This window comes from Artibeus jamaicensis, unplaced genomic scaffold (genome assembly GCF_021234435.1).
Source record: "Artibeus jamaicensis isolate MK-2021 breed Jamaican fruit bat unplaced genomic scaffold, CSHL_Jam_final contig_793, whole genome shotgun sequence".
Taxonomy (NCBI): domain Eukaryota; kingdom Metazoa; phylum Chordata; class Mammalia; order Chiroptera; family Phyllostomidae; genus Artibeus; species Artibeus jamaicensis.
This window is the reverse complement of record NW_026521975.1, coordinates 12420311-12444551: the sequence shown is the minus strand read 5'-3', so window position 1 is coordinate 12444551 and position 24241 is coordinate 12420311. Positions and strand designations below refer to the sequence as shown.

The 24241-nt window shown below is 53.0% G+C and overlaps 1 protein-coding gene across 1 annotated transcript in view; it reads right to left on the bottom strand.

The window, feature by feature from the left end:
• Window positions 1-2271: 2271 nt before the first annotated feature.
• The window catches only part of ITGB5 (integrin subunit beta 5), a 112835-nt gene continuing 90865 nt past the window's right edge, over window positions 2272-24241 (bottom strand). Inside the window, exons 11-15 of the mRNA XM_037132133.2 lie at window positions 12537-12759; window positions 8390-8493; window positions 5131-5250; window positions 3664-3830; window positions 2272-3013 (exon numbers count right to left, since the gene is read on the bottom strand). Coding sequence (XP_036988028.2) covers window positions 2918-3013; window positions 3664-3830; window positions 5131-5250; window positions 8390-8493; window positions 12537-12759 — 710 coding nt within the window. The 3' untranslated portion in view covers window positions 2272-2917. The remainder of the gene's footprint in view (window positions 3014-3663; window positions 3831-5130; window positions 5251-8389; window positions 8494-12536; window positions 12760-24241) is intronic.

Here is a 24241-nt window from a genome sequence, read left to right as displayed (position 1 = left end):
CTGCATCTGATTGACTGGCTCTCTCCTTGTTGCTTAGTTCTTTTTCTGGAGTTTTGATTTGTCCTTTCATTTGGGCCATATTTTTTTTGGTCTGAGAGCACTTGTTACATTGTAAGGGGCGGAGCCTTAGGTATTCACCAGGGTGGGGTAACCCATGTCGCTGTGTCAGGGTACTGTCTGTGGTGGAAGGGTCAGAGAGGGAACAATGCTGCTTGCTCAGCTGTTGGCTGGCTTTCAGTCACTTCCGCTGCTACCCACAAGCAAACTGTGCCCTTTCAGGTGCTGATTCCCCAGTGGGTAGCTTAATACACTCCATCCAACAGACTCTCCGAGTCTCCTGAGATTGAAAGTTCCCTCTGCTGCAGCTACTTATAGTCAGAGGGTTTTTGTTTTGTTTTGTTTTTAAATTTTATTTATTTATCTTTAGAGGGGAAGGGAAGGAGTGAGGGAGAGAAACATCAATGTATGGTTGCCTTTCATGTATCCCCTGCTGGGAACTGGCCTGCAGGGAACCAGCCTGCAACTCAGGCATGTGCCCTGACTGGGAATCGAACCGCCATTGCCTGGTTCACAGGCCCTCGCTCAATCCACTGAGCTACACCAGCCAGGGCTATAGTCAGAGGTTTTGAAGCTTTCTTTTCCTCGTGCTGGAACCCTGGGTTGCACGGTCTGTCTCGTTCCCCAGTTGTACTTCCTGGTTTATCTGCATGCGAATGTGGGACTGCCTGGTCTGCCAGCCGCTGCCTTGCCACGCATCCTCTCCTGCCATCTCCACCCCTCCTATCCATCTGGATGAATGTGTCTTCTTTAACCCCTTGGTTGTCAGACTTCCATACAGTCTGATTTCCTCACAGTTCTGGTTGTTTTTAAATTGGTGGTTGTCCTTCTTTTGGTTGTGTGAGGAAGTGAAATGTATCCACCTATGCCTCCATGTTGGCCAGAAGCCCATTTACCTATTTTATATATTTGTTTACATTTGGCTTTAATCCAAAAAATTTAAGGCAGCTTCACCAAGGCCCAGGGTCTCCTAACTGCACGGCACCAAGGAAACCCCGTCTGTGCCATCTGCCCCAGGTATCAGGCCCCAGTTACCGGTGAGCATTTGTCTTAGTGTCCCTCAGAATGAAGTAAGGGGGATTTGATCTCAGGCGGAAAACAGATGAATGTGGAATGAAAGCCCAACAGCCTTGAAGTAATGCCAAAAGCAAAACAATGGTTACTGAAGCCCTGGCTGGGTGTCTCAGTCGGCTGAAGTGTGGTCCTGTGCACCAACACTCTGCAAGTTCAATCGCAGGTCAGGGCACCCACCTATGCTGCAGTAAATTCCCAGTTGGGGTGTGTAGGGGAAGCAACCCATCGATGTTTCTGTCTCACATCAGTGTTTCTCTCTGTCCCTCTAAAATCAGTAAAAAACATTGAGGATTATTTATTTATGTAATTTTAGGCAGGGGAATGAAAGGAGAAAGAGAGGGAGAGAAACATCATTATGTGGTTGCCTCTTGAGCACCACCCCCTTCTGGGGACCTGGCCCACAACCCAGGCATGTTCCCTGACTGGGAATCGAACTGGCAACCTTTTGGTTCACAAACTGGTGCTTCATCCACTGAGCCACACCAGGCAGGGTAAAACACTGAAGATTTTTTTTTTTAATGTTTAGAAAATGATTAGTGAAAGTGATTTTACAAAAAAGAGTAGGTAATAGGATGCTGATGTGCTCTCTGGTTGTGGCCCGGGTCTTTGGTAAGGGTTTGTCATGAATTAGCCTCCTGACGCCTGGACAAGCTACCTTCCCTCTCTGGCAATCAGATCAAACCTTGGGGTTCCTTCCCTCTCAGATATGGGAACCTAAGGGGACTTTCGGGCCCTGTAGGGGTAAAAAGATTGAAGTGGGCTTTGTGCTTTGCGCCTGGTTGGGGCATAAAGTTTGGCTGGGGAAGGCACTGAAATAACTAAGTGACTTTCGTGTGGAAACCACATCTTGTACAGTCTATTATTTCTGGCCTCAGTCTCTGGGAACTGGGGAGGGAGGCTGGGGGTGATTTTCACAGGTTCTAGCCTAAACGGTTTCTTTCAACGAAGGCGGGAAGGGTCCAAAGGGCACCTGCTCAGCCCTCCGAGAAGCTACCCATGCGGCTGCATTTGAAGGGCCCTGGTCTGGAGCTTCAGACTGGCTTGAGCAACCCTGGAGGGGTGTCCACCGCCATTTCGACCCCAGCGAGGCACCATTCGAGACCACTTCAGAAAGGAACAGCACACACGTTGTAGAGAATGTCAGGCAAACACAAAGTATTTTGGTTTTAATCTTTACTTTCAATCCCCGACAATCTTGCTCCTTTTCATTACAAAAGTACTAAACAAACACGGGCAGAAGAGGGACACTGACATCTACATCTGCAAACTGCCTCCAACAGGCGTCTCAGTAATTCCGTCACCAACACCCGGTGCAAGGCATGGACACCGGCAGACAGCCCTCAGGAACCAGAACTGCACCATAAACGCACGATCTTTTTATTTCGTATAGAAACGATCAAACACGAAAAAAGCCGGACCGTGCGTCGACTTTATGCGCTGCCACTCCCAGGAGCCGTCTCCTCAGGCCAGACTGGAGGCCCCGTCTCCGGAAGGGTGAGGCAGCGCAGCATCTCGGCAGCTCTCGGACAGGACAGGGTGAATGTGGCCTGGGGCAGGGGGTACCAAGAGCGCCAGGCTCCCCTGGGCTTTCCCGGGCTCAGCGGTGCGGCTGCTGAGCGTGGCTCTGCCCCGGCTGGCAGGTGGCGTGGCCGATGCCTTCCTGCGCAGGCAAGGTCCCCATGCTTGTCTATCAAGGGAGCCTGAGTGAGTCCAGCAGCTGTCCAAAGTGTGTCAGTCTCTGACATTATCATCTGCTCCCTCCAAGCTCTTGAAGGAGAAGGAGCCATCAGTCCACTGTGCCATTGTAGGACTTGTTAAATTTGTTGAAGGTGAAATCCACCGTGTGTGTGGAGATGGGCTTTCTGTACAGAGGGTTTGAAGCCTGCAGACACGGAAGGCAGAAGGACACGTGTTAGTTGATTCACTCCAATGCACACACTCCCGGTGAGAGGCCTTCCTCGGTCAGTCGCCCGGGAAGGCAGCAGGCACAGCACACAGGTGGAGCGGCTGCCTCTAGCTCCCGTGCCCTGGGACAGTCCTGCCCCCCTGTGAGCTTTTCCAGTCTCTGAGATAAGGGCTGGGAGGTGGTCTCTAAAGTTCCTTCTACCTGAAGGTAGAAACTGGGGATTCAGGCGAGTAACTCCCTTATTCTGAGCTCAGTTCTTCGGGAGCATGCAGTGTGCTTGGGAAGACGTGACTTACACTTATGGATACTGTACTAGACTGTAAGAACTGGGGGTCCTTTCCTGGGTCTGTTGTTTCTCTGAGACCACCCAGACTCTGTGCTGAGGCTGTGCTGAGCACCGCTGCCCCGTGAGTCCCCCGACCGGGGTCTGGTGCAGAGCTCTGCCGGGCCCTCTGTGCCCTGGGCCACACACTTCTTGCCATCCAGAACCGGGCACATACCGCCTTTCATGTTTTGCTCTTTGTTTTGAATGCCAAAGGTATTAGTGGTCCTTTATCACTTGCCTAAACTCAACCAGACCCCTAAACTTGGCATTTTTTTCTACTTCCAACTTCCCAGTGGCTTACCATCTCATAGCGGGCCCTGGATCGCTCACTCTGGAACTTGGCAAACTCCCTGCGGTCGTGGATGGTGACCAGCAGCTTCCAGATGGCCAGGAGCGCCATCCCAATCAGAAGGATACTGCCGACCACGGCCAGGAGGATGGTCATGGCATTGGGGGCTGTTCCACACTCTGCAGGGGACCAGGAGGCACCATGAGCAAAGGCACCAGCATCGGCGTACCTCTCCTATCCCCCACCTCAGGTGTAAATGAGGTTTCATCTAAAATGAAAGGTACCTGTATCACCCAAAGCCGTTCCCACTATTTTCTCTTAGACCCTCCCACTGGCTCTGGGAGACTCGGGCGGCAGGCAGGCTTCTTCAGTGCACACGAAGAGAAAGGGTCGGAGAGGGACGGTGACGGTTCCAGCGAGTCACGTCGGCAGCCGTTCCACGTCCCCCCACAGGCCACATACAGGGCTGCATCTCCTCAGTTTGAAGCCCCCACACCCCCCTGCGGCCTGGCCCGGTCCCCGGTGCAGGAGGCTGGACCACGCCTCAGCTTCTTCGTAAACAGTTTCAGGAGCAGACTGGGCAGGCAGGAGGTTTCGTGAAGCCGCTTCCGGCAGAGCTGAGCTGGGGGTCAGCCAACATTTGTAAGCCCTTAGTGTGGTGCCCTTTGGAGCAAATGTGCTTATTTTCAGAGAACTGCAAAGACGGTGCCTGGAAACAAAGCTTCATTCTCACAGGCAGGCGTCCTGGGCTGGTGCCACGCCTCCCCCGCCTCAGCCCAGGGGGGGCGCCATATGTGGCCGGGCCGAATTTGGAAAAACAGTTTGCAGCACTGTAAATGAAAGAGATCACATCTTCTGCTCCCTCTGCCCCCTCCAGAGGAGAGTAAAAGAGGTCACACTAGAAACCTCAATGACCCCAAAGCCAAAGGCCACTGGTCCCTCCCTCGGCACGAAGCAGGAGGCACAATGGTCTGGTCTGGGTCAGTGTGGCCTCCCCAGTGGGAGCACAGCAGCGCACAGGAGTGTGTCCTCGGTGCCCTCTGCCCTCTGGGACTCCACACTGGGGAGTGCAGCAGGCCGACAGGGCCAGGAGGCTGCCCGCGCCTCCGAGTGCAGGCCCGCCCTGCGCACTCCTCGAAGAGCCCAGAAGCTCCCCACCCCTGACCTTCAGCTCTGCAGGGTAAGTCCGTGCTGAGCTCACTTTCATCCCGTGCTCTCTCTCCTCCAACATGAGACACGCCCCCGGGCAGGCCCTGTCCTCTGACGCCCATGAGCCCCAGAGCTGTGCCCCGGCAGTGGGCCCCCAGATATGCACCCATCTTCCTTCTGAACTCTAGGCGTCAGGTAGGGGTGGCCTCACAGTCTGATCTTTATAAGAAACTGTAACCTGCCTTCTCTGGAGTTTGGGAAGGGCGGCGAGGGGAGGATGGGTGGCGGGCCTAGAGCAGGGAGCGGTGCCAGGGGCCGAGCCTCACCCACCTGGCTCCCGGAGGACCGTCAGGTTGGACTTCCCGCCAGGCAGCTCTGTGTAGGTGAAGAGCATGACACAGTCCTTGGCCGTTTTGTAGAAACAAAGCGCAGCTTCCTGGTCGTCTTTCACTGGAAGGAAACCAAGCAGGAATGTCCTGGGTATGTCTCTGAGTGACCCGGAACTGCTGACCGGGCGAGGAGCCTAATGCCGCACAGAAGAAAGGGGGTGCAGAGGCGCTCAAGGGGGAGGCTAGTCTTTTACAATTGAGTTCAGGTTTCTCACATCAAGAATGCAGGCCCAGACACTGACTTTAGTTTGCTTTGGGCACATGAGTCCCCTTGGGTGGGGGGACTGCTGTGGAAAGCAAGAGAGAATCTCCAAACCTCCCAAGTGTTTGCTGGGGTGAAGCGACATGAAAGCAAGCTTCAGTGGGGGGCAGGCCTGGCACCTGGAACTGCCTGTGGAGATTAAAGGGATGAAAAAAGGAGCAGCCACCTGGAGCCCCTGGAGGCCTGAGTGAGGCTGCGGAGGCCAAGCACTGGAAGCTCTTTCCTGGGATGTAAAGCCACAAACACCCACAAGGGGATGAGGATATTCGGATAAAAGATGGGTAGCCACAGTGGCACCTGCACCCCAAGACAAAGTAAGCCGGGGAGGGAGGCCTCACTCCTCACTTTCCCTACCCTCTGAATGTCCCCCTCCACCCCAGCAGTGCCACAACCCCCACCCAGGCCTGACCTGCACCCCAGGGCTTCCCCAAAAGGCTGAGACTGGTTTCTAGGAGGGGGAGGGGCTGTGGGAGAGTGTGAGTGTAGGGGGAGGGGAGGGGCAGGAAAGGGCAGTCGGCACAGATGACAGTGCAGGTCCCTGTCATGGCGGGAAACACTCCCGGCCCGGGCCTTGTAACCCTGTTGTGCAAAGGAGTTTCAACCTGGAACCAGATAAATCAGTGTGGTTTTCAAACATGAAGGCCTGAACTCAGCCCCCCACCCCCAATCATAAGCCTGGTCTGGGTGAGTGTGAGTACGTATGAAAAAAGTCAAGGGGAAAGAAGGAAGAAGAAGGGTAAGCAGTGAATTCAAACAGAAACTTTCTCTGTGAAGCAACCGCTTCATCCCACAGGGACAGACTCAGGCACAGCTGTGCATGAACGGCACAGCTGCTCTGACTGCGTCAGTCAGAGCACCGCGGGCAGGCACTGTCTGATCCTTTCTGACCGTCTTGTGTCCAAGTTAGAGTCAGAAGTTTTGCCTTAAGTCCCAGGCAGAAATGGGCAGGAAGATGGGTATGAGAGCTGGCGCTTGGTGAGCCCCCACTGGCCCCTGGGTGCAGCATGCAGCCGGTGCTCAATGAATACGTTGGCTGAGTACGTGACTCAACACACCAGGAGCCGTGATTTGACCAGAGGGGTCAGTGAAGATCAGGGAGACAGGAACAGGAAGTCTACAAAGAAGGCAAGTCGGGGCCAAGACAGACAGGTGGACAGACAGCAGCTGGGGCCGGGGCCAGGCTGCCAGCAGGGAGCCGCGGATGCAGAGCCCCCTTCAGGGTCCACAGGGTCTTCCCCCACCGCTTTAGCCATTTTACAAGTGTACAACTCAGCAGTTCCAATACATTCACCATGTTGTGTAGCCGTTCCTACGATCGAATTCCAGAGCTTCTCCGTCACTCCAAAGAGGAAGGCAATACATATTAGCAGTCAGTCTGGAGCCCATTTCTTCCTCGTTCCCTGGCAACCACTCTCTGTCTCTATGCTTTTGTCTACTTTGGGCGTGATACCAACGGAATCATATAACACATGTTCTTTTCTGTGTGGCTTCTTTCCCTTAGCACCACATTTTCTGGGTGCATCCATGCGGTAGCATGTGGCAGTACTTTGCCCCTCTTATGGCTGAGTAATATTCCACTGTGCGGATGGACCACATTTTATTTTTCCATTCCTCAGTTCATGTACATTTAGGTTATTCTCAACTTTTGACTATTACGAATAACGCTGCTTGAACACTTAAGTACAAGTTTTTGTGTTAACCTGTTTTTAATTCTCTTCTGTGTACACCAGGAAGTAGAATTGCTGGATTGTATGGTGACTGTTTAACTTTGAGGAACTGCCCAATTGTTTTCCAAAGTGTCTGCACCATCTGATATTCCCACTAGCGGTGTATGAGGTTTCTGACACAGAGGCACCGACTCGATGCAAACAGTGTTCCAGAACAGCTCCAAACCCAGGGACATGCTCAGAAACTCCTCAGCCTGGACACCCATGGCAGTACGAGAAAAGACATGGATGAAGCCCCGAGATGGTAAAGAGCAAACATTTTTGTCCCCTGTCTGAACCTCCTTGTAGGCTCACAGTCAGCAGTTGACTTGTAGCCATTTGTGTCCAGAGCTAAAGGCAGAGGGAAGGAGGGATGGTGTCAGACTGCAACGGCTAGAGTGACAAGAGCCTTAAGATGTAAGCTGCTGGGCAAGACAACAGCACACGGAGTGGGCAAGACCTGCGGGAATCGGAGAACCACCAGGGCATCACTCACTCCCGGGTGAGAGCTCTGCCCTTTCTGATGCCTGCAGCACTGTGAGAGCTACGCTGGGCAGAGGCCAAATGGTGCAGACACTAGCCATGGTTTCCCTATTGCCTAGGTGCACGGCTGGACTACATTTCCCAGCCACCCTTGCAGTTAACTGTGGATGAAGTTATGTGCACCATTCCCAGGCCTGGCCCATATAAACCTTCTTTGTGATCCTTCACTCTCCTCCCTTGCTGACTGAGTGGAAAGGATGCTGATGACCTTGAGGAGGGAGGAACCTTGACAGGGAGGGCACCTGGATTCTCAAATGACCACATGGAAGGCCTTGTGGCCTTTCTTCTCTGGACTTTCAGTGAGTGATAAACTCACTTATGTTTTATTAAGTCATTGAGGTTTGGGGTTTGTTCATTATATCAGCTAACATTACTTATTCTAACTAATATGCTAACTTTGCAGAGAGCGCGGGAGAAGACTGGGTTCCGGAGATGGGACAGAAACTTACGAACGAAAAAGCCTTACACCCTGGAGAGTCCAGCACCTATACTGCAGCACAGGCACCCCAAGTCCTCTTGGGGGGGAGCAGTCACACCAGGAACTTTGAGGCTATGATTCCTAACTCAAGGCTGCAACTGCCCTCCTCCACACCAAGCAGCCCTGAAGATCACCCCACAGGAAGAAAGTCTCTAAGCATCGGTAAGATCCAAAAGGGGACAGCAGCCCAGGGCTGTCTCGGCACACTCACCGATGGTGTCCACCCACGTGATCACCTCATCCTTGCACAGGTGTTGGCAGGTCTGGTTGTCAGCCGGGCTCCTTGAGTGAAGCAACAAGCACTCGACACAATCTCTTTGGAAAAGAAGCAGTAAATGTGGGTGTTTGATGCTGTGCAGTAGCTCCACACATATAATAAGCTCCCAACCATGCAGACCCTGGCCCTCTTGGGGCGCCCCAAAAGCTTTAACTTCTGCCTGTCTTCAGATGTTTGGCTTCAGAGGATGTTTCTGCTCTGGCCTTCCTGTGGCTGTTATGCAGGAAGGCCCAGGTTCTTGGTGGAACACAGATGAGTTTAGAGCCACGTCTGGTCTACAGTCAAGTTACAGGTTGGAGTCCTTTCAAATTCTGACAACGGGACCCAAATCCACCTGCACTGTGGGGCATCAAACGCCTGACTGAGGAATCTGCTCCAAGCCATTAGTTTTTGTGATAAAAACTGAGATCCCAGCCTCAGAGAGGGGTCCGCACCCCCCACAGCCAGTGCGTGATGAGCCCACACTGCCGCGGTCCCCAGGGTCCTCCCCACCCCCTGGTCACCGCAGGGCAGGGCTCTCAACCCTCCTGCACACTAGACTCTCCAGGGGCTTTGAGGACGGGACACCCTGCCCGGGGCCACCCAGCCCAAGGAATCCCATTTCTAGGGCAGAGCCTGGGCTCCTGGGAGTCAGATAAAAACAGTGGGGGCTGACGACCACTCCCTGGAAGCTCTTGGGCTCTCGCCCCCTTCTTCCTTCCTAATGGAGGTCACCTGGCGGGCCCCAGGGGGCCTGCTGTCCACTCCCCCATTAGTGGAGCCACAGGAAACTCCTGCAGAGGCCACAGGGTGGCAGCCCGCTTCCAGGGAGCCCACATCCCAACAGGGGCCTTCTGGAGAAAAGGGGTGCGCAACCGTACAGGGGCACTGAGCCTCTTTCCCCCCACCTCAAACTGGCGGTTTAAATCTGACATTGTGTGACTTGCTTAACTAAAATGCTCAGTTAATAATTAGTATGTGTGCTTTCCACAGTCAAAACCAGGCTCCAGAAATTCTCCGTCCACCTTTAGTGGCATCAGGGAGAACAGGACTCCCGAGGCTGCCAGGCCAGAGAAGCTAAGCTTTCACTGCGGGTCTGTGAAGCAGGCTGAGCGGGGAGAAGAGCCCTGACCCCTCTTAGGGACTGTGGGGGGGATGGGGGAGCAAACGGGACGGTGAGAAATCAACTCCAGGAAAGAGTGGGCTGACACCAAACAACCAGCTGACGATAAATTTTCAGGGACTTTGTGAAGCAAGGAGGTGAGAGCCCCCAAACAGGGACTTCCTTAGGAAGCTGGGTTAGAACTCAAGAGCCAAGTGTGCTGGGAAGGCCCCGTGCTCCCTGCAGCTGCGCCCTGGCCCCAGCACGCAGGGCGTGAGCTCACAGAGCCCGAGTCACCTGGGGGCAGCTGCCCCACGTGCCTGTGGGGCCAAGGCCACTGTGTGTCGGGAAAGCTCCCCAGCACAACATAGAGGGTGAGTGACCACAGTGCCCCACCTTTACCATCGTCGCTCATTTCTTAATTCCTTGAGATTAAGAGGCCAGGGCAGAAACTTGCAGACTGGAATGTCAGAGCTAGAAGGGTGCTCAGAGGGCATTCTGTCAAGTTCCCTTCGTTTACAGATGTGGGAAATGAGGCCAAAGAGAAGCCAAGGGAGCTGCATCCAGCACCCGGGTGCCCATCTCTCAGGTGACCCGTCCCCAAATCCTGATTCCACTCTCTGACCATTGAGGGGGAAAGGGCACGTGAGTTGCTCATGAAGAGGAAGTGGGTAAGCTTTTCTTAAGAGCGTTCTCATATGCTTCAGAGCTCAGCTATTCCAGAACTGGCCACAAAAGCCCCACTCTCCTGGGAACGACTTGATGGAAACATTCTGGAGCTACAGGCAAGCTGGTGGGGTTTGCACTTCCGCAGAGACCAGAACTCCGAAGGGCACGCAAGCGAGGCCTGGCTGTGGTCCAGGAAGGGTGGACCCAGCTCCTCAGCCTCCCTCCAGCCCCTGCACGGACACATGGTGACGGAGGGCGGCTGCTTCCGGTCTCAGCTGGGACCCACGGTGCCCTCCGCCTGCCTCCCCTGTTGTCATCGGACCCCAGGGACACTTCCGGGAAACGTCGCTCATTATCCACGCAGACAGGTCAGTCTAATTTGTGTGACCCGCATACCGGGCTGAGACTTGTGATGGGTCGTCATCACGTATCAGAATAAGCCTGGTCTTTTAAACACACAGGTTGCTGACAGAGCCTCTGCCCGCCTTGGCCAGTCGAAATCAGCTGAGGCTGAGTGTGAACTCACCCAAGGTGAAGGGTGTGTGTGGTTAGTTCTAGAAAGAACAGATTGGCTGCTCTGAAACCCCAGGGGAAAGGACAAAAGTCATTCATAGGTGGCTCTCAGCAAAGCAGCAAGCAGAAAAACAGACTGATATAAGTCACTATCAAAGGGACTTTGTTTGAAAAAAAGCTGCAGTGAGGCCATGAACGACGGACGGGGTCGGAGAGGTCGGACGGTGAGAAGGGGTCGTGAGGTCCCTCGTGGCGTCCCTTTGCTCTCCTCCTCCTTTGCTTTTGCTGAACAGATAACAGATCGTCAAGTCTGCGTCTCCTGGGAAGGGAGTGCTTGAAACATTTAAAGCTACGACTGTCTTCCGTTGGGACCTTTTAACTGCCCTACGCCAACCCAGAGGAGGGGATGAAATGGGTTTGATCTGCTTTTATTGATTCCACATGTGTTGTCCTAGCTTGGTCCCACCCCCCACTAACTCCGTGTGCTGCAAGAACGGGGAACATATACTCGGGGGGTTCTGCTGGTGGGGCGGGCACTCCCATCCAACATAAAATGGGCAGAATGTCTGGGATTCCGTGCTCAGGGGCCACGGCTTTTTGGGCTCCAGATCCAGGATGCAGAGCCCCACCCCTGAGCTGCTCTCTTCGAATTTCTGTTTTCTCCACTCTCGGCAGGTCTGGAGTGGATCTGTTTTTCTTCTCCCTTACTCTCCCCGGCTCCCCTCCAATTACACAAAATAAAATCTGGCCCTGTCTATCTTGTCTCTTGATTTGCAGCCAGCTTCCAATTACCCACGCCTGGCTGTCCGTGGCCAGTGTCCAACCACGGGCCCTGCCACCCAGAACTCTCCTGAGCGCGGACCGACCAGCAGCCACGGTGGGCTCAGGGAGCAGGAACGCCTTTCACTGTCAGCCCAAGCCAGATGTTTGGGGGGCAATCTGCCAAGAGAAAATTGCACACTCGTGTTCCCCAACCGAAGAGAAAGGCCGTCTGTGTTATTATTTGTTTCTGATTATCTGTGCCTCTGCTCCCCTCCCGGCTGGCCCCTGAGCATGGATGGCGACCACACGGCCGTTTCTCCAGTAAAATGCAAGACAGACTGTCTTGCTTTCCCGATGGCAGGACAGCTCCTTGCACTCCCTCGCACTGGTGCTTGGGCAGTGTGAAGAGCAGAGCCGTGGGGGGTCGGCCCGGGAGCGGGGAGCAGGCAGGGGCTGAGTCAGGGAAGGCCGGTGCCCAGGGCCACACAATCTGTGCATTCATCAGCCACACAGAGCCTGGCTCCGCGGTCTGCATAAATGGAGCAGAAAATTCATCAGCCGCGGCGGTTTGTTTTTGGCGTGCCTCAGCTAGGCCAGGTGCCTGCCTACCCCATGTACCTTCTGATTATGTTTTGTTTAAAGCAGCATTTCCTGTGAAACGCGGTTTGGGAGATGCTAAATTGGCAGGGGGCTGGGGGGGGAGTGGGGGTGGGGACCGAATGCATCTGAAAGACAGAGGCCCCCTAGGTCCCCTTCTGAAATACTCAAAAGCCCAATGAAGGCTCTGAGAAGATGTTATTTTGGTGGTATAGAAACCAGTTTAATTTCATGTAACTCAGTAATCTTTTAATTTCTAAATCTGTCAAGCAATTAAATGGCTGTCTTGTTTTTTTTTCTCTGTTTTGTTATTTTCTTACAAAATCCCTATGGAACCAGAATCTCAAAGATGCTGCTTTAGTTAATATCAGCAATGCTGAGAGCATGTGATGGGGAGTGAGAGGCAGGCCTGGCCTGGGCGAGAAGCTGGCAGGGGCGGTCTGGGGGCAGGGCCAGTACCTCTTGGTGCTGCAAACATCCGGGCAGGTCGGGCACTTCTCACACGTCTCCCCAAAGGCTCCCGGCTCTGTGCAGTGGCACTGCCCGCAGACACAGCGCCCACGGTCACTGCAGATCTGGCCATCCTTGCCTCGGCACATGCTGACGTCTGTGGAGCAGTTACAGTTATCCCCGATGTAACCTGCGTGGCACTTGCATTCTCCGCAGTGACATTCACCATGACCTAAAAGGACCACATAGCACATTAGCGCCTGCCTGTATGAGTATACAGGTGCCCACCCAGTGCCTGCCTTGTGCCAGGCACCCTCAGAGTCTGTTTGGACAGACAGGACCCAGTGCCAACGGAGTGACAGCAAGGGCCCAGGCAGCTGGTGTGGCCCAGCTGGGTCTGGGGCCATGTTCCAGTTCGCCTGTGTCCTAATCCCCGGAACCTGGGAACCTCATCTCATATGGCAAAAGAGACTAAGCAACTGAGTGAAGGATTGCAAGATGGAGAGACTCTCCTGGATTACCCGGTGGGCTCTAAATGCGACCGGGAAGGTCCTTTTAAGGGGAAGGCAAAGGGAGATGGGACAACAGAACCAAGACACTGTGCTGCTGCCTTTGAAGATGGAGGAGGTGGCCCGTGGCCAAGGGGTGCAGCTCCAGAAGAGGGAACGGCGGGCACACGGGTGCTCCACTCCTCTGGGGCCTCTCCCAGAGCCTCTGGAGGGTGCTGCCACCTTGACCTTGGCCCAAAGAAAATGATTTCAGCTCTGACCTCCAGAGCTGTAAGGATAAATCTGTGTTGTTACTAAATTTGTGGCAATTTATTACAACCATGATAGGAAACTAACAGCTGTCATCCCTGGGCCTTGGTGAGGTGCTGATTTCTTGCTCTGGCCTTGGACTTGCAGCCCAGAGTGGGGGACTGCGGAGCAGGCACTGGGCAGCAGTGGCCAGCACTGACCGGGGCTCACTGTAGGTGCGCCAGGTACCACAGTGTAAACTTGACAGTGGCAGGGGCCATCACCATCTTAATTTCCCAAGCGATGAACAGAGGACACAGAAAGACAAGGTGGGTGGATGCAGATCACACGGCCAGCAGCCCTCCGGCTAGGACACAGAACAGGGAGTCTGGTTCCAGGACCGAGGTCTGAACGCCAGGACCCACGGCCTCCCAGGAGAAAAGAGCGCGGAGCAGGCCTGAGCCAAGATGAGAACCAGCTGAGGGCTGTCTGCTCCCCGCTGCACGCGTTGCACGGAGAGACCCCGGCAGGGGCAGGGGCTGGGGCTGGACGTCCCCTCAAGACGCCCAGCTTACAAAAATGCCAGCAGGCATCAAGGGCAGGGAAGAGCTCAGCCCCGGGGTCAGGGGTGAATGTGTGAACCAGGCACAAGTGTGAGTGTATGTGTAAGAGTGTGTACACCAGGCATGTATATGAGTGTATGTGTGTGAGTGCATGCACGAGGCACATGTGTGACTGTATGTGAGTGTGTGTGACGGGCACATGAATGCATGTGAGTGTGTACACTAGGCACATGTGAATGTGGCTGAGCGTGTACACCAGACACGTGTACACGCATGTATGCATGCATGACAAACACATGCGTACGCCAGACACACGTGTGCGTGTGACAGTGCAAAGCATGGAGACGATGTCTGCCAAGGGGGCTTGGGGCCTGGCAGTTAGTGGACTCTCAATGCTGCACACTAACAGAGGCTGCAGGCGGTGCTACAGAAGGCACTTAACTGAATTTGCATGCACCCGGCACCCACTTACACATGAGCAGGAGTCGGACAGGTGTGGGCGGGTGGGAGCCTTGCATTTCACTCCCACACCTGAGTCAGTCAGCCTGGGGGTTGGATCCGCAGCTTCTGTGAGACCACCAAGGAGAATGACCCACAACTCAGGTCAGAACCCAACTTCGGAGAGCCTCTCACTACCACTGCCTGCTCTCTGTGGAGCAGCAGGGCCTCCCAACCCTCCCAGGGCCCGGAGCCACAGCAGACTCTGTGTGGGGGCGAGGGCCCCTCCCTCCTCACAGGCAGCCCAGCGGGGACACAGGGCAGTCCTCTGGGGGAGGTGAGGAAAGCCAGGTTGCCACAAGGAGCGGGGTGTGACCCAAGAGCCCCAGGAGAGAGCTGGCACCCTGCTGGGGGTCTGTGGGGGAGGGTGGGCAGCAGCCCCTCCTCTCCACCGTCTGTGAACAGGGCAGGCAGGAAACCACGCCCCACAGGAAGTCTTCCCAAATGAAATGGCTCCAGTCGCAAAATTCCCTCACTCTCCAGCCTCAGGGACCTTACTGGTCAAGAGCCTGTTTTAAATTAACATGGTGCACTGTTGGGAATCACTCCCCCCACCACACCCTGACATTGTTATGAAAATCTCCAAACCAGCAGCCAAGCTGGAAGAATTGTGCAGAGAGCATTCACGTACTCGCCACCCAGATTCCTCCGTTAGCACGTTCCCTGCTCCTTTATCCTGTGTCTATCCAGCCCTCGAGCCACCCATCAAAATGGATAGATACTCAAAATGTACTTTGAAGCACATTTTTAAAAATACGCATGCACACGGTACAGACATCAATGCTCTTCAGGGGCAGGTTTTTATAGCTCTGGCCTGTGCACCACAGCACCCCAATAAAGCAAAAACACAAGAAGTAAAAGGCATGGTCGGTGCCGCACTGGCGAGCAGCACAAGATGGTGCTGAGGCCAGAGGTCCTGAAATGGTGAGTGTTGTTTTCCTTCCCACTTGAGTTGGTTTTGGCAGCACTATAAAATTATCCAGCTAGCCTGACACAATATTCCAAAGTGTGAAGGATTTGGGGAGGAAGTAGTATAATATTTTGCGGAAGAGCTGGGTGTACACTGAAGCCTGTGTGAGAACCTGGGAGGGAGAACCTGCTCCTCCCTACGGGGGCTGGACCCCTCGGTGAAAATGAGGAAGAACCAGGCAGGGCCACCTGCTGCTCTGTGCTTTCCACGGGGACAGCTGATCAGCAAGTAAACCCAGCTGCTCTGGGGACGTCCAGACACCGAGCAGGCCCGAGTGCTCCAAGACCCAGCCCAAGGCCAACGCAGGTGAGTGTGCCCCAGGTCTGGGGTTCAAGCAGAGAGTCAGGAAGACTCAAGGGCAGGGCACAGTGGGAGCTGAGGATTCTCCAAAAGCCACCTGGGAAAAGAACAGGCCTCACCGCCAGAGTCACAAGCTGTTTCCCGAAAGCCTCCACGACACCAGAGCACAGCAACGATGTAAGAGCGGCATGCGAAGGACTCGGAAGGTGGAGGAGCAGCCAGCCCCAGGCCTCGTCACCCGGTGGGCGAGCATGTGGGAGTCACTGAGGAACGTCAGAAAATTCTTATCTGCGTGGACCTTGACCTCCAGTATTCGCTAATTCCAAAGCAAAGCTGCAGCCAGCCAAAACTAAGAAACTCTGGGCTCCTCCTGAACGTTTGTTCCTCGGTGACAGCCTTGATGGCTCTGCTTTAGCTTGTCAGGACGTTCGTCACCTTTTGAAGACAGCTGAAAGCAGCCACAGCACAGATGAGGCCCTGCCCCCACGGCCTCCTTCACGCCTGTGGCCGGCAGTGCCGTCAGGTCCGGGGGGCCTGCCCTGCACGCAGGTCCTTCCAACTCGTGAGAGCAGCACATCTAGGTTTAAAGCCTCCGTCTCCTTTAGAAAGCACGAGCCATACAGTGCCATCAACTACGTACACCTGGTCACATCCCATCCTGCAGCTGGGCCCCAGCCTGCCCTTCCCTCAACCCACACGGAGATTTCTCACACCTTCTGGCCGGTCCTCGGTCTCTCCTAACACCCTAGGAACGCACGTTATTAAAACGGCGAGGGTCATTTGGCTCTGTCCCTGGAACCAACGATGGGTCAGTCACCGGTGAAACTGACCAGAAGACAGGGGCATGACCCTGGCAGACAGCACACAGAGGCCTACTGCGTGATGACTCTTCATCAAAGCCAAGGTCATTCCGAGTACCGTCCCCGCACCTTGGCGAAGTGGGCCGGGTTTCGTGATGCCTGTTTAACACTGTACAGACCTACAACTATTTTCATCACACATAGACAGGGGTGCTGAAGGGCATGTGAAAGCACTTTGTAAGCTGTGAACTGCCACATGTGCAAGTTATTACTCGCACTACCTCTGCTAGAGGGATTGACAGCTAAATGGACAGGACGTTGTAAATGCGCCTATTTATACAGAATTTCAGCTCTACAGAATTCAGCAGCTTTCCTTCAGCACAGCGGTGCTTGTGTGGGCTGGGGGAAGGGGCCGCCGGACAGGAGGGAGAGGGACCGGTGACCTGGAAGCCAAGAGGGATGGGAGAGGCAGCCCGGCACAGCGCTTTGCAGGGGCCACGGAGGGCCGTCCCTGCAGCGGCCCCTGGGCTTCGCCACAGTCCGTGGAAACGCGCAGGACGCAGCTGGCCGGGGGTGCGGCCGTGGTGACAGGCAGTGCAGGCAACTCCACAAGTGACCTGGCTGTGCAGGGGCAGGAAGCGGTGAGGAGAAAGGAAGGGGTTTTGAAGACGGGAGATTTGAGCATATTTCTGATTACAGAGGAGATCCAGAAGAGAGAACGTTTGGGGGGGAAATAGAAGAATCGAGGGAATGGCAAACTCTACGGAGATCCCAGCAGAGGGAGAGGACAGGCTAAAGGGCGCTGGTGGCCGTGGCCAGAGGAAGATGCTCGTTTTCTGTTCCAGCAGTGGAGTTCAAGGCCATGGGATCAGCTGCATGAAAGGCTACAGTGCTGTGCTGGAACCAAGTTCAAATCTGTCCCCCACCGTTTGTTTTATCACTGTGGGCATCACTAAGCCTGTGTGATGATCTGTGTCCTCATCTGTCAATGGGGACAATGCTGTCCTCGTGGGGACACTTAGGAATACGGGCACTACCGTGAGCACAGGCCTCGCACGGCATCCAGCACACGAGGGCGCCCAGGACACGTTTGCTCCGAAGCTGAGCCATTCGGAACTCGGGACAGTGTGTGGGACAGCTCGCTGCAGGGGAAGGCAGCAGACGGTGGGACTTGGGGGAGAGGAGGTGAGCGTGAGGTGGAATGTAGCGATGACCACGAGGCCAGAAAGTGACAAACAGGAAAAGGTCGAGGGCTCAGCCAGGAGCCAGGCAAGTGCTGAGGAGGGTGTGGGAGGAGGCCGGCATCCCCCAAAAGTGCCCCCAGCAGGTCCCCAGGAACACAGGGACCACCAGTTTCAGGAAAAGGAGGGGGTGGGGTTCTGCACAGGTTAAGAATGACGAGGGGTCTGTTAACCCTGAAACACAAAGGGTGAAGATCAAAGCTGGGACACAAGGACCCACTCAGGAAACGGGCTGTAGGGCGTCGTGGTTGGTGCAAAAGGCCGGTGCCAGAACGGGCTGGCCTCCTGAGCCTGCTTTTCACCAGCAGGAATGTTTGACTCCCCTGTATCTTGGCTTCTTCATTTTTAAAATGGAGCTAATAAAAACGTCCCCCTTGCAGGGCTATTGTGTGAGACAAACCATTCAATCCACATAAAGCACTTGATGTTTGGCTTATAGTAAGTAAGGCTCAACGAATGCCAGCTGTGCCCATCATCACCACCACCATTGCGGTTGTAATGGGAGTGAGGGGAGTAGAAGCTTGGAGCTGGTTTTCTTGGAGTATGGGAGGGGAGGCACTTTCTGGGAGCCCGGATCAAAGACCTTCAGAGTTAAAAGCTCCCGTAAGCACACCTAATCCACACCCGCCTGAGGGGAGAACCCCCGAGGGCCCCCAGAGCCTCGGGGAGGCTGACACACCAAGGTTTCTGAGGCCCGGCTTGGGAAGCTCCCTGACACGTGCCACAGGACAGCAGGGAATGCGCAGCGCAGTGGGTGCGGGAGGGAAGCGAACCTGGCCCTCAGCAGCAGGGGGGCACTAGATGTCTGGGGCAGGGCGATGTGATCTGTGGGGCACATACCGCCTTTCCACACCCGTGCAAAAATAGTTCCCCTCCAGCTCCGGATGCGCCGTGGCTCCCCTCAGTGGGAGCTTCCGCCCCCTCTGAGCGTCCACTCTGGCTGGCGGAGGCAGGACTGAGCTCAGTTCCTGGACAGGCAGGATGCTTCCCTTCATCTTCTCCCGTTCAGTCTCCCCCTCCCTTTCTCACTTATACACGGCCACTTCCTCTTTCATTGTTTCCCGCCTCTCATCTACCCTGCTCTCCTCACAGGACCAGGTCCCCTCCCTCTCCCTCAGCTGCCAGCATCCACGTCAATCACAGCGTCAATCACAGCCCCCGTCTGCCCCAGAGTCTCCCCGTCCGCGCTTTCTCTTCCCCTTTGAGGACCCCAGCCAGGCCTGTAAACAGGAAGTGGTTAAGAGAAAACAGAAGAGGGGTGTACTGGAAAGCCTTTGCTCATTTGGGATATTTCCCTGTCACTGGAAGTCAGGTCCTGTCTGTGGTCCGGACACCTCTGGGTGAGACCCTGGGCCAGCCCCCTGAACTCCAAATACCATGTTAAAAACAGCAGGAAACCCACTCAGAGCTTTCTGTGCTTCCAGTCACGGGGGTCGACGGGACTCAGGCCCAGAGAATCAATCTGCTGAGCCAGGGCAACTGGGAGTGGACCCCACACTCTGCCCTGCCCTCTTCTGCATCGGGCAGATGTCTGGACTCCTCTGAGCCTGTGCACACAGCAGGGAGCAGCCTCACATCGCACACATCCTGGCACTGACCCAAATCTCCATGCAGAACCAAAGCCAGATGCAGCTGACCTCTGCGGCCAAAGGCATACACAGGCTTGCTCACGCAGGGTAGGGCCTTTCTGTCTGGGGCTTCTGCACAGGAAGGGGAACTCCCTCCTCGGAAGTGCTGTTCCTGGTTCTTGTTGACAAGCAAGTTAGTGTTACATAACAGGCCCCCTCTTGTCCTGAGTGTCCCTGCTGCTGTGTCCTCAGGGTGTCTCTGCCTGGTCCCTGGGGGAATGTGCCCCTCCCACTTATCCTCCTCTTCAATGCACTGGCTTTGGTTCCAAAAGAGTCCAAAACAGAGCTTTCTGAAATGCATCGGACATGTTCCCAGTTCCCTATTAAGGGATCTTAGCCTAGCTCCAAGCTAAGCAGAAACTAAACAAACCGCCTGGGGCAAGAGAGAAGTCACACACTGTAAACACTGCACTTCTTGCCAAGGATGAGTTACTGACCAGAGGATCTGAGAACCTGCCAAGTGAGGCAGGCTTCTCCCACCAAGAAGGCACAGCACGCCTCATGCTAAATACCAGCCCTGAACACAGCTGTGCAGAAGGGCTCCTCTGACCAACTCAGTCCTGTGCTTGTCACTCTACCTGAAACTCCGTAGAACTGCCAGGCTGGGGACAGCCTTTCAGAATGGGTGGTGCTACTGTGCAGTCCAAGCTACCTACTCGCTGCTCTGGGTAGTGACCCAGTTCCCTTAATAAAAGAGGGATAGTGTCTTGTCTATCTTACAGGACTGGGGAAATCCTCTGCAAATGCACAACAGAGAAATGTAAGATTTAAGCGTTTACTTGGATGACCTCATTAGTCCTCCCAATAACCCTATATGGTGGTATAATTATACTCTAATTTTCCCAAATAAGAAAAACAAGGCGCAGGAAGGCCAAGTAATTTAGCCAAAGTCACACAGCAGGCAGGAGTCAGGGCTAGGATCTGAACCACATCTGTTTGGTCCTGGTGCCCATACTCCTAACCATTATACAAACTGCCTCTCCAGTATAATGCAATCATGATTAAGTGACAAAAATTAAAGCAACACATAGGATAAGTGTTCAAGGTGACCCAGAGTGTTGTAAAAAACCACTCTTCCTTAAAACCCTTCAATGGCCCCTCAACACTTCAAGTATCCCTTCCATATCTATGCTCTGTACACAACATACGAGGTCTTCCACTGTCCAAGGTTCCGGGCTACATCTCACACCTGTTCACCTGCCCATGCCCACCGCCCCTCGACCCCGCATGCACTGCAGGCTCAGACTGTTCTAAACCATTCACGGTCTCTAAAAGGTGCTGAACTTGAGTGTATTTTTGTTGTGAAACAATCACTTTGCACTGTGAAGAGCAGAGAGACTGGATGGGGGTAACAGATACAGAGGAGACACAAATTTCAAATATAAGAGATGTGGTGGCACGTGGATGTAGAAGCTGAGGGGGAGGCAGGAAAAAGGGTGATTCCTGGGTTTTCGCCTTGCACAACCAGATGAAAGGTGGGGACGGGAAAATCAGAAGCAAACCATGGCTGGGAAAAAGGTCACGAGACCAGTCTGAGACATACCGAGGCTGAGTGCACTGAAGACAACCAAGTGGAGATGTCAAGAAGGCCAGTACCTAAAGGAAGCTTGGGAGCAAGTCTGAGCAACATATGGGTGACAGAGGCTGTGGACTGTGGGGAGAGCAGGGCTGGGCCATGCCTTGGACAACCCTGGCATCACACTGGTTGCCATGGAAGGATCTGCAAAAGAGAAGGAAAAGCTGTGACCATCCCAAGGTGGCATGGTCAACTGCGTCAACTGCTGCTGAAGGTCAAGATGAGGCTCCAAGAGTCTATCAGATGTAGTGAGGGAAGGCCTATTTTGGTGGAATCATAGGGCTGGCTCCAAAGGGGACTGAGGTGAGGGCTGAGTGGGAGGTGACAGGAAGACAGTATAGAAACATATTTTGAGAAAATAGCTGTGAATATGGAGGAAAGAGGAGCTGGTAGTGACTGGGGGGGCACTCAGGGTGTCTATTCTTCTGTTCTTTTCCTTTTTTTTAAGGTTTGAATTCTAGCCAGTGGTTGTCTTTTCATTTTGATAATGGTTTCCTTTGCCATGCAAAAGCTTTTTAGTCTATTTAGTCAAACTAAATAAAAATTTATTTTTTCCCTTTGTTTCCCTTGCCCAAGGAGATATATCAGAAAAAAATATTGTCATGAAAAATGTCCAAACTATCCAACATTCGACTGCCTATGTTTTCTTCTAAAATTTTTATGGTTTTGGGTCTTACAATTTTTAATCCATTCTGAGTTTATTCTTTTGTATGGTATAAGAAGGTGGTCTAGGGGAAGGGATTATGCCGAAAAAAGAAAAACTCAAACATATAGACAACAGTGTCGTGATTACTAGAGAGAAAGAAGGCTGGGGGGAGGTAAGAGAGGGTAAAAGAGGGAATAAATGGTGACAGAAGGGCACTTGACTTTGGGTGGTGAACACACAATACAATGTTGTATTATACAACAGTACACTTGAAACCTATATACCTGGGGGACTTCCAGTCAAGATGGCAGCATAGGTAAACACAGCTCACCTCCTCACACAACCACATCAAAATTGCAACTAAAATACAGAACAACCATTGCTCAGAACCATCAGAAATAGAGTTGAATGGAAGTCTGACAACTATAGAAGTAGAGATATCACATCTATCCACACTGGTAGGAGGGGGTGGAGATACAGAACCGGCTGGTCCCACTTCTACATTTAGTAAAAATTTGGGGTGGATATTTCAGGAGCAAGGAGTCCCAGCCCCACACCAGGTTTCCAGCCCAGGTTCCAGTGCCAGGAAGATAAGTCCCTATAACTTCTGGCTGCAAAAACCAAAGGGGAATGAGTCAGTAGAAGAAACTTCTGGTGTCCCAAGCACTTCCCCTTAAGGAACCCACACACAGACCTACTCAGACTCACTCCCTCTGAGCTCCAGCGCCAGGGTAGCAGCTTGAAAGATACCAGTGGCATATGGAGAGGAACCGAAATGGCTGGCATCAAGACAGCAGCTGGGGGACAGCTTTGTGCCAGACAGAAAGGCAGGCAGAGGCCACTGTCCCTTTTCTGAGCCCTCTTGCCACAGAGCCAGGAGGTGGGTGTCATATCTGAGACTCCATCAACCTGGCTTATACTGTTTGCCCTCCCTGCAGAGCCCCTGAGTTCCATTCCACCCAACTTATGGGCCCATCCAAACTATTAACCATAACTTTCCATTGGAATGGCTCATCTTGGCTCATGTTTCACAGCTTCCTAAATCCTCTCAAATAAGCAACAGCTGGCCTCAGTGAGCCCTGAGCACTCCCATACCTCTTGCTAAGGGGCCTCAGGCCTGGCACTAGCAGCAGCCAGACTGGATTCACAGCTTGGCTTCACCTGGGAACCTCCAAGCCCAGCACAAGTAGCAGCCACCTTGGACTGCTTTCTAGTTTATGTATGGTGGCCCTGGACAGAACACAGGTGGAGACTGACCTTGGCCTGCAGCACCTGGGAAACCACAGAGCCTGTGTACCCAGTGGACAGCTACAGACAGCATCGGAGCACCAACTCCCTGCCCCTGCACAGCTGATCCTCCATGAAGGGCAAAGGCTGGTGGTCAGTGGTTACAGCCAGTCCTTACAGATGACTGGCATGGGTAAATTCCTCCCATTGACCTGCCAACATCGATCAAGGCTCAACTACCAGGGGAGGGTATACTTGGTCCACACAAGGAGCACACCTTGAGTACTCAGCTTGGGTGATAGGGGAGGCTGTGCCACTGGAACCTACAGGACACCTACTACATTAGGCCACACTGCCAAGACAGGGAGCCATAGCAGCGCTACCTAATACACAGAAACACACACAGGGAGGCTGCCAAAACTAGGCAACAAAGAAACATGGCCCAAATGAAAGAACAGATCAAAACTCCAGAAAAAGAACTAAACAAAATGGAGACAAGCAATTGGTCAGAGGCAGAGTTCAAAACACTGGTTATAAGGATGCTCAGGGAACTTAGTGAAGACCTTAACAGCATAGAAAAGATCCAGTCAGAAAAGAAGGATACATTAATTGAAATTAAGAACAATTTACAGGGTAACAACAGTAGAGTGGATAAAACTGAAAATGAAACCAATGATTTGGAACATAAGGAAGCAAAAAAACAATTCAGACAACAAAAATTAAAAAAGAACTCTCCAAAACAAGGATAGTGGAAGCAGCCTATGGGACAACTTCAAACATTCCAACATTTGCATCACAGAAGTGCCAGAAGGAGAAGAGAAGGAGCAAGAAATTGGAAATCTATTTGAAAAATAAATTTCATTTTTAAAAAAATAATGAAAGAAAACTTCCCTAATTTGGTGAAGGAAATACACACATAAGTCCAGGAAGCACAGAGAGTCCCAAATAAGATGGATGCAAATAGGTCAATTCCAAGATACATCATAATTAAAATGACAAAGTTTAAAGATAAAGAATCTTAAAGGTGGCAAGAGAAAAACAGTTAGTTACCTACAGGGGACCTCCCATAAGACTGTCAGCTGATTTCTTAAAAGTAACTTTGTAGGCTAGAAGGCACTGGCAAGAAATATTCAAAGTCATGAAAAGCAGGGCCCTACAGCCAATATTACTGTACTCAGCGAAGCTGTCATTTACAATTGAAGTTTGGGCCGAGAGAAAACTTTCCAGACAAGAAAAAACTAAAGGAGTACATCACCACCAAACCACTACCATATGAATTGTTAAAAGGACTTATTTAAGAAAAAGAAGATCAAACCTTTGAACAACAGAATGGCAATAAATACATATCTATCAACTATTGAATCAAAAAAACAAACTAAGCAAACAAGAAGAAAAGAGATGGAATCATGGATACGGAAAGCATTTTGAGGTTGCCAGATGAGAGGGGGGCGTGAGAAAATGGGTGAAAAGGTGAGGGGATCAAGAAGTACAAATAGGTAGTTACAGAATAGCAATGGGGATGTAAAGT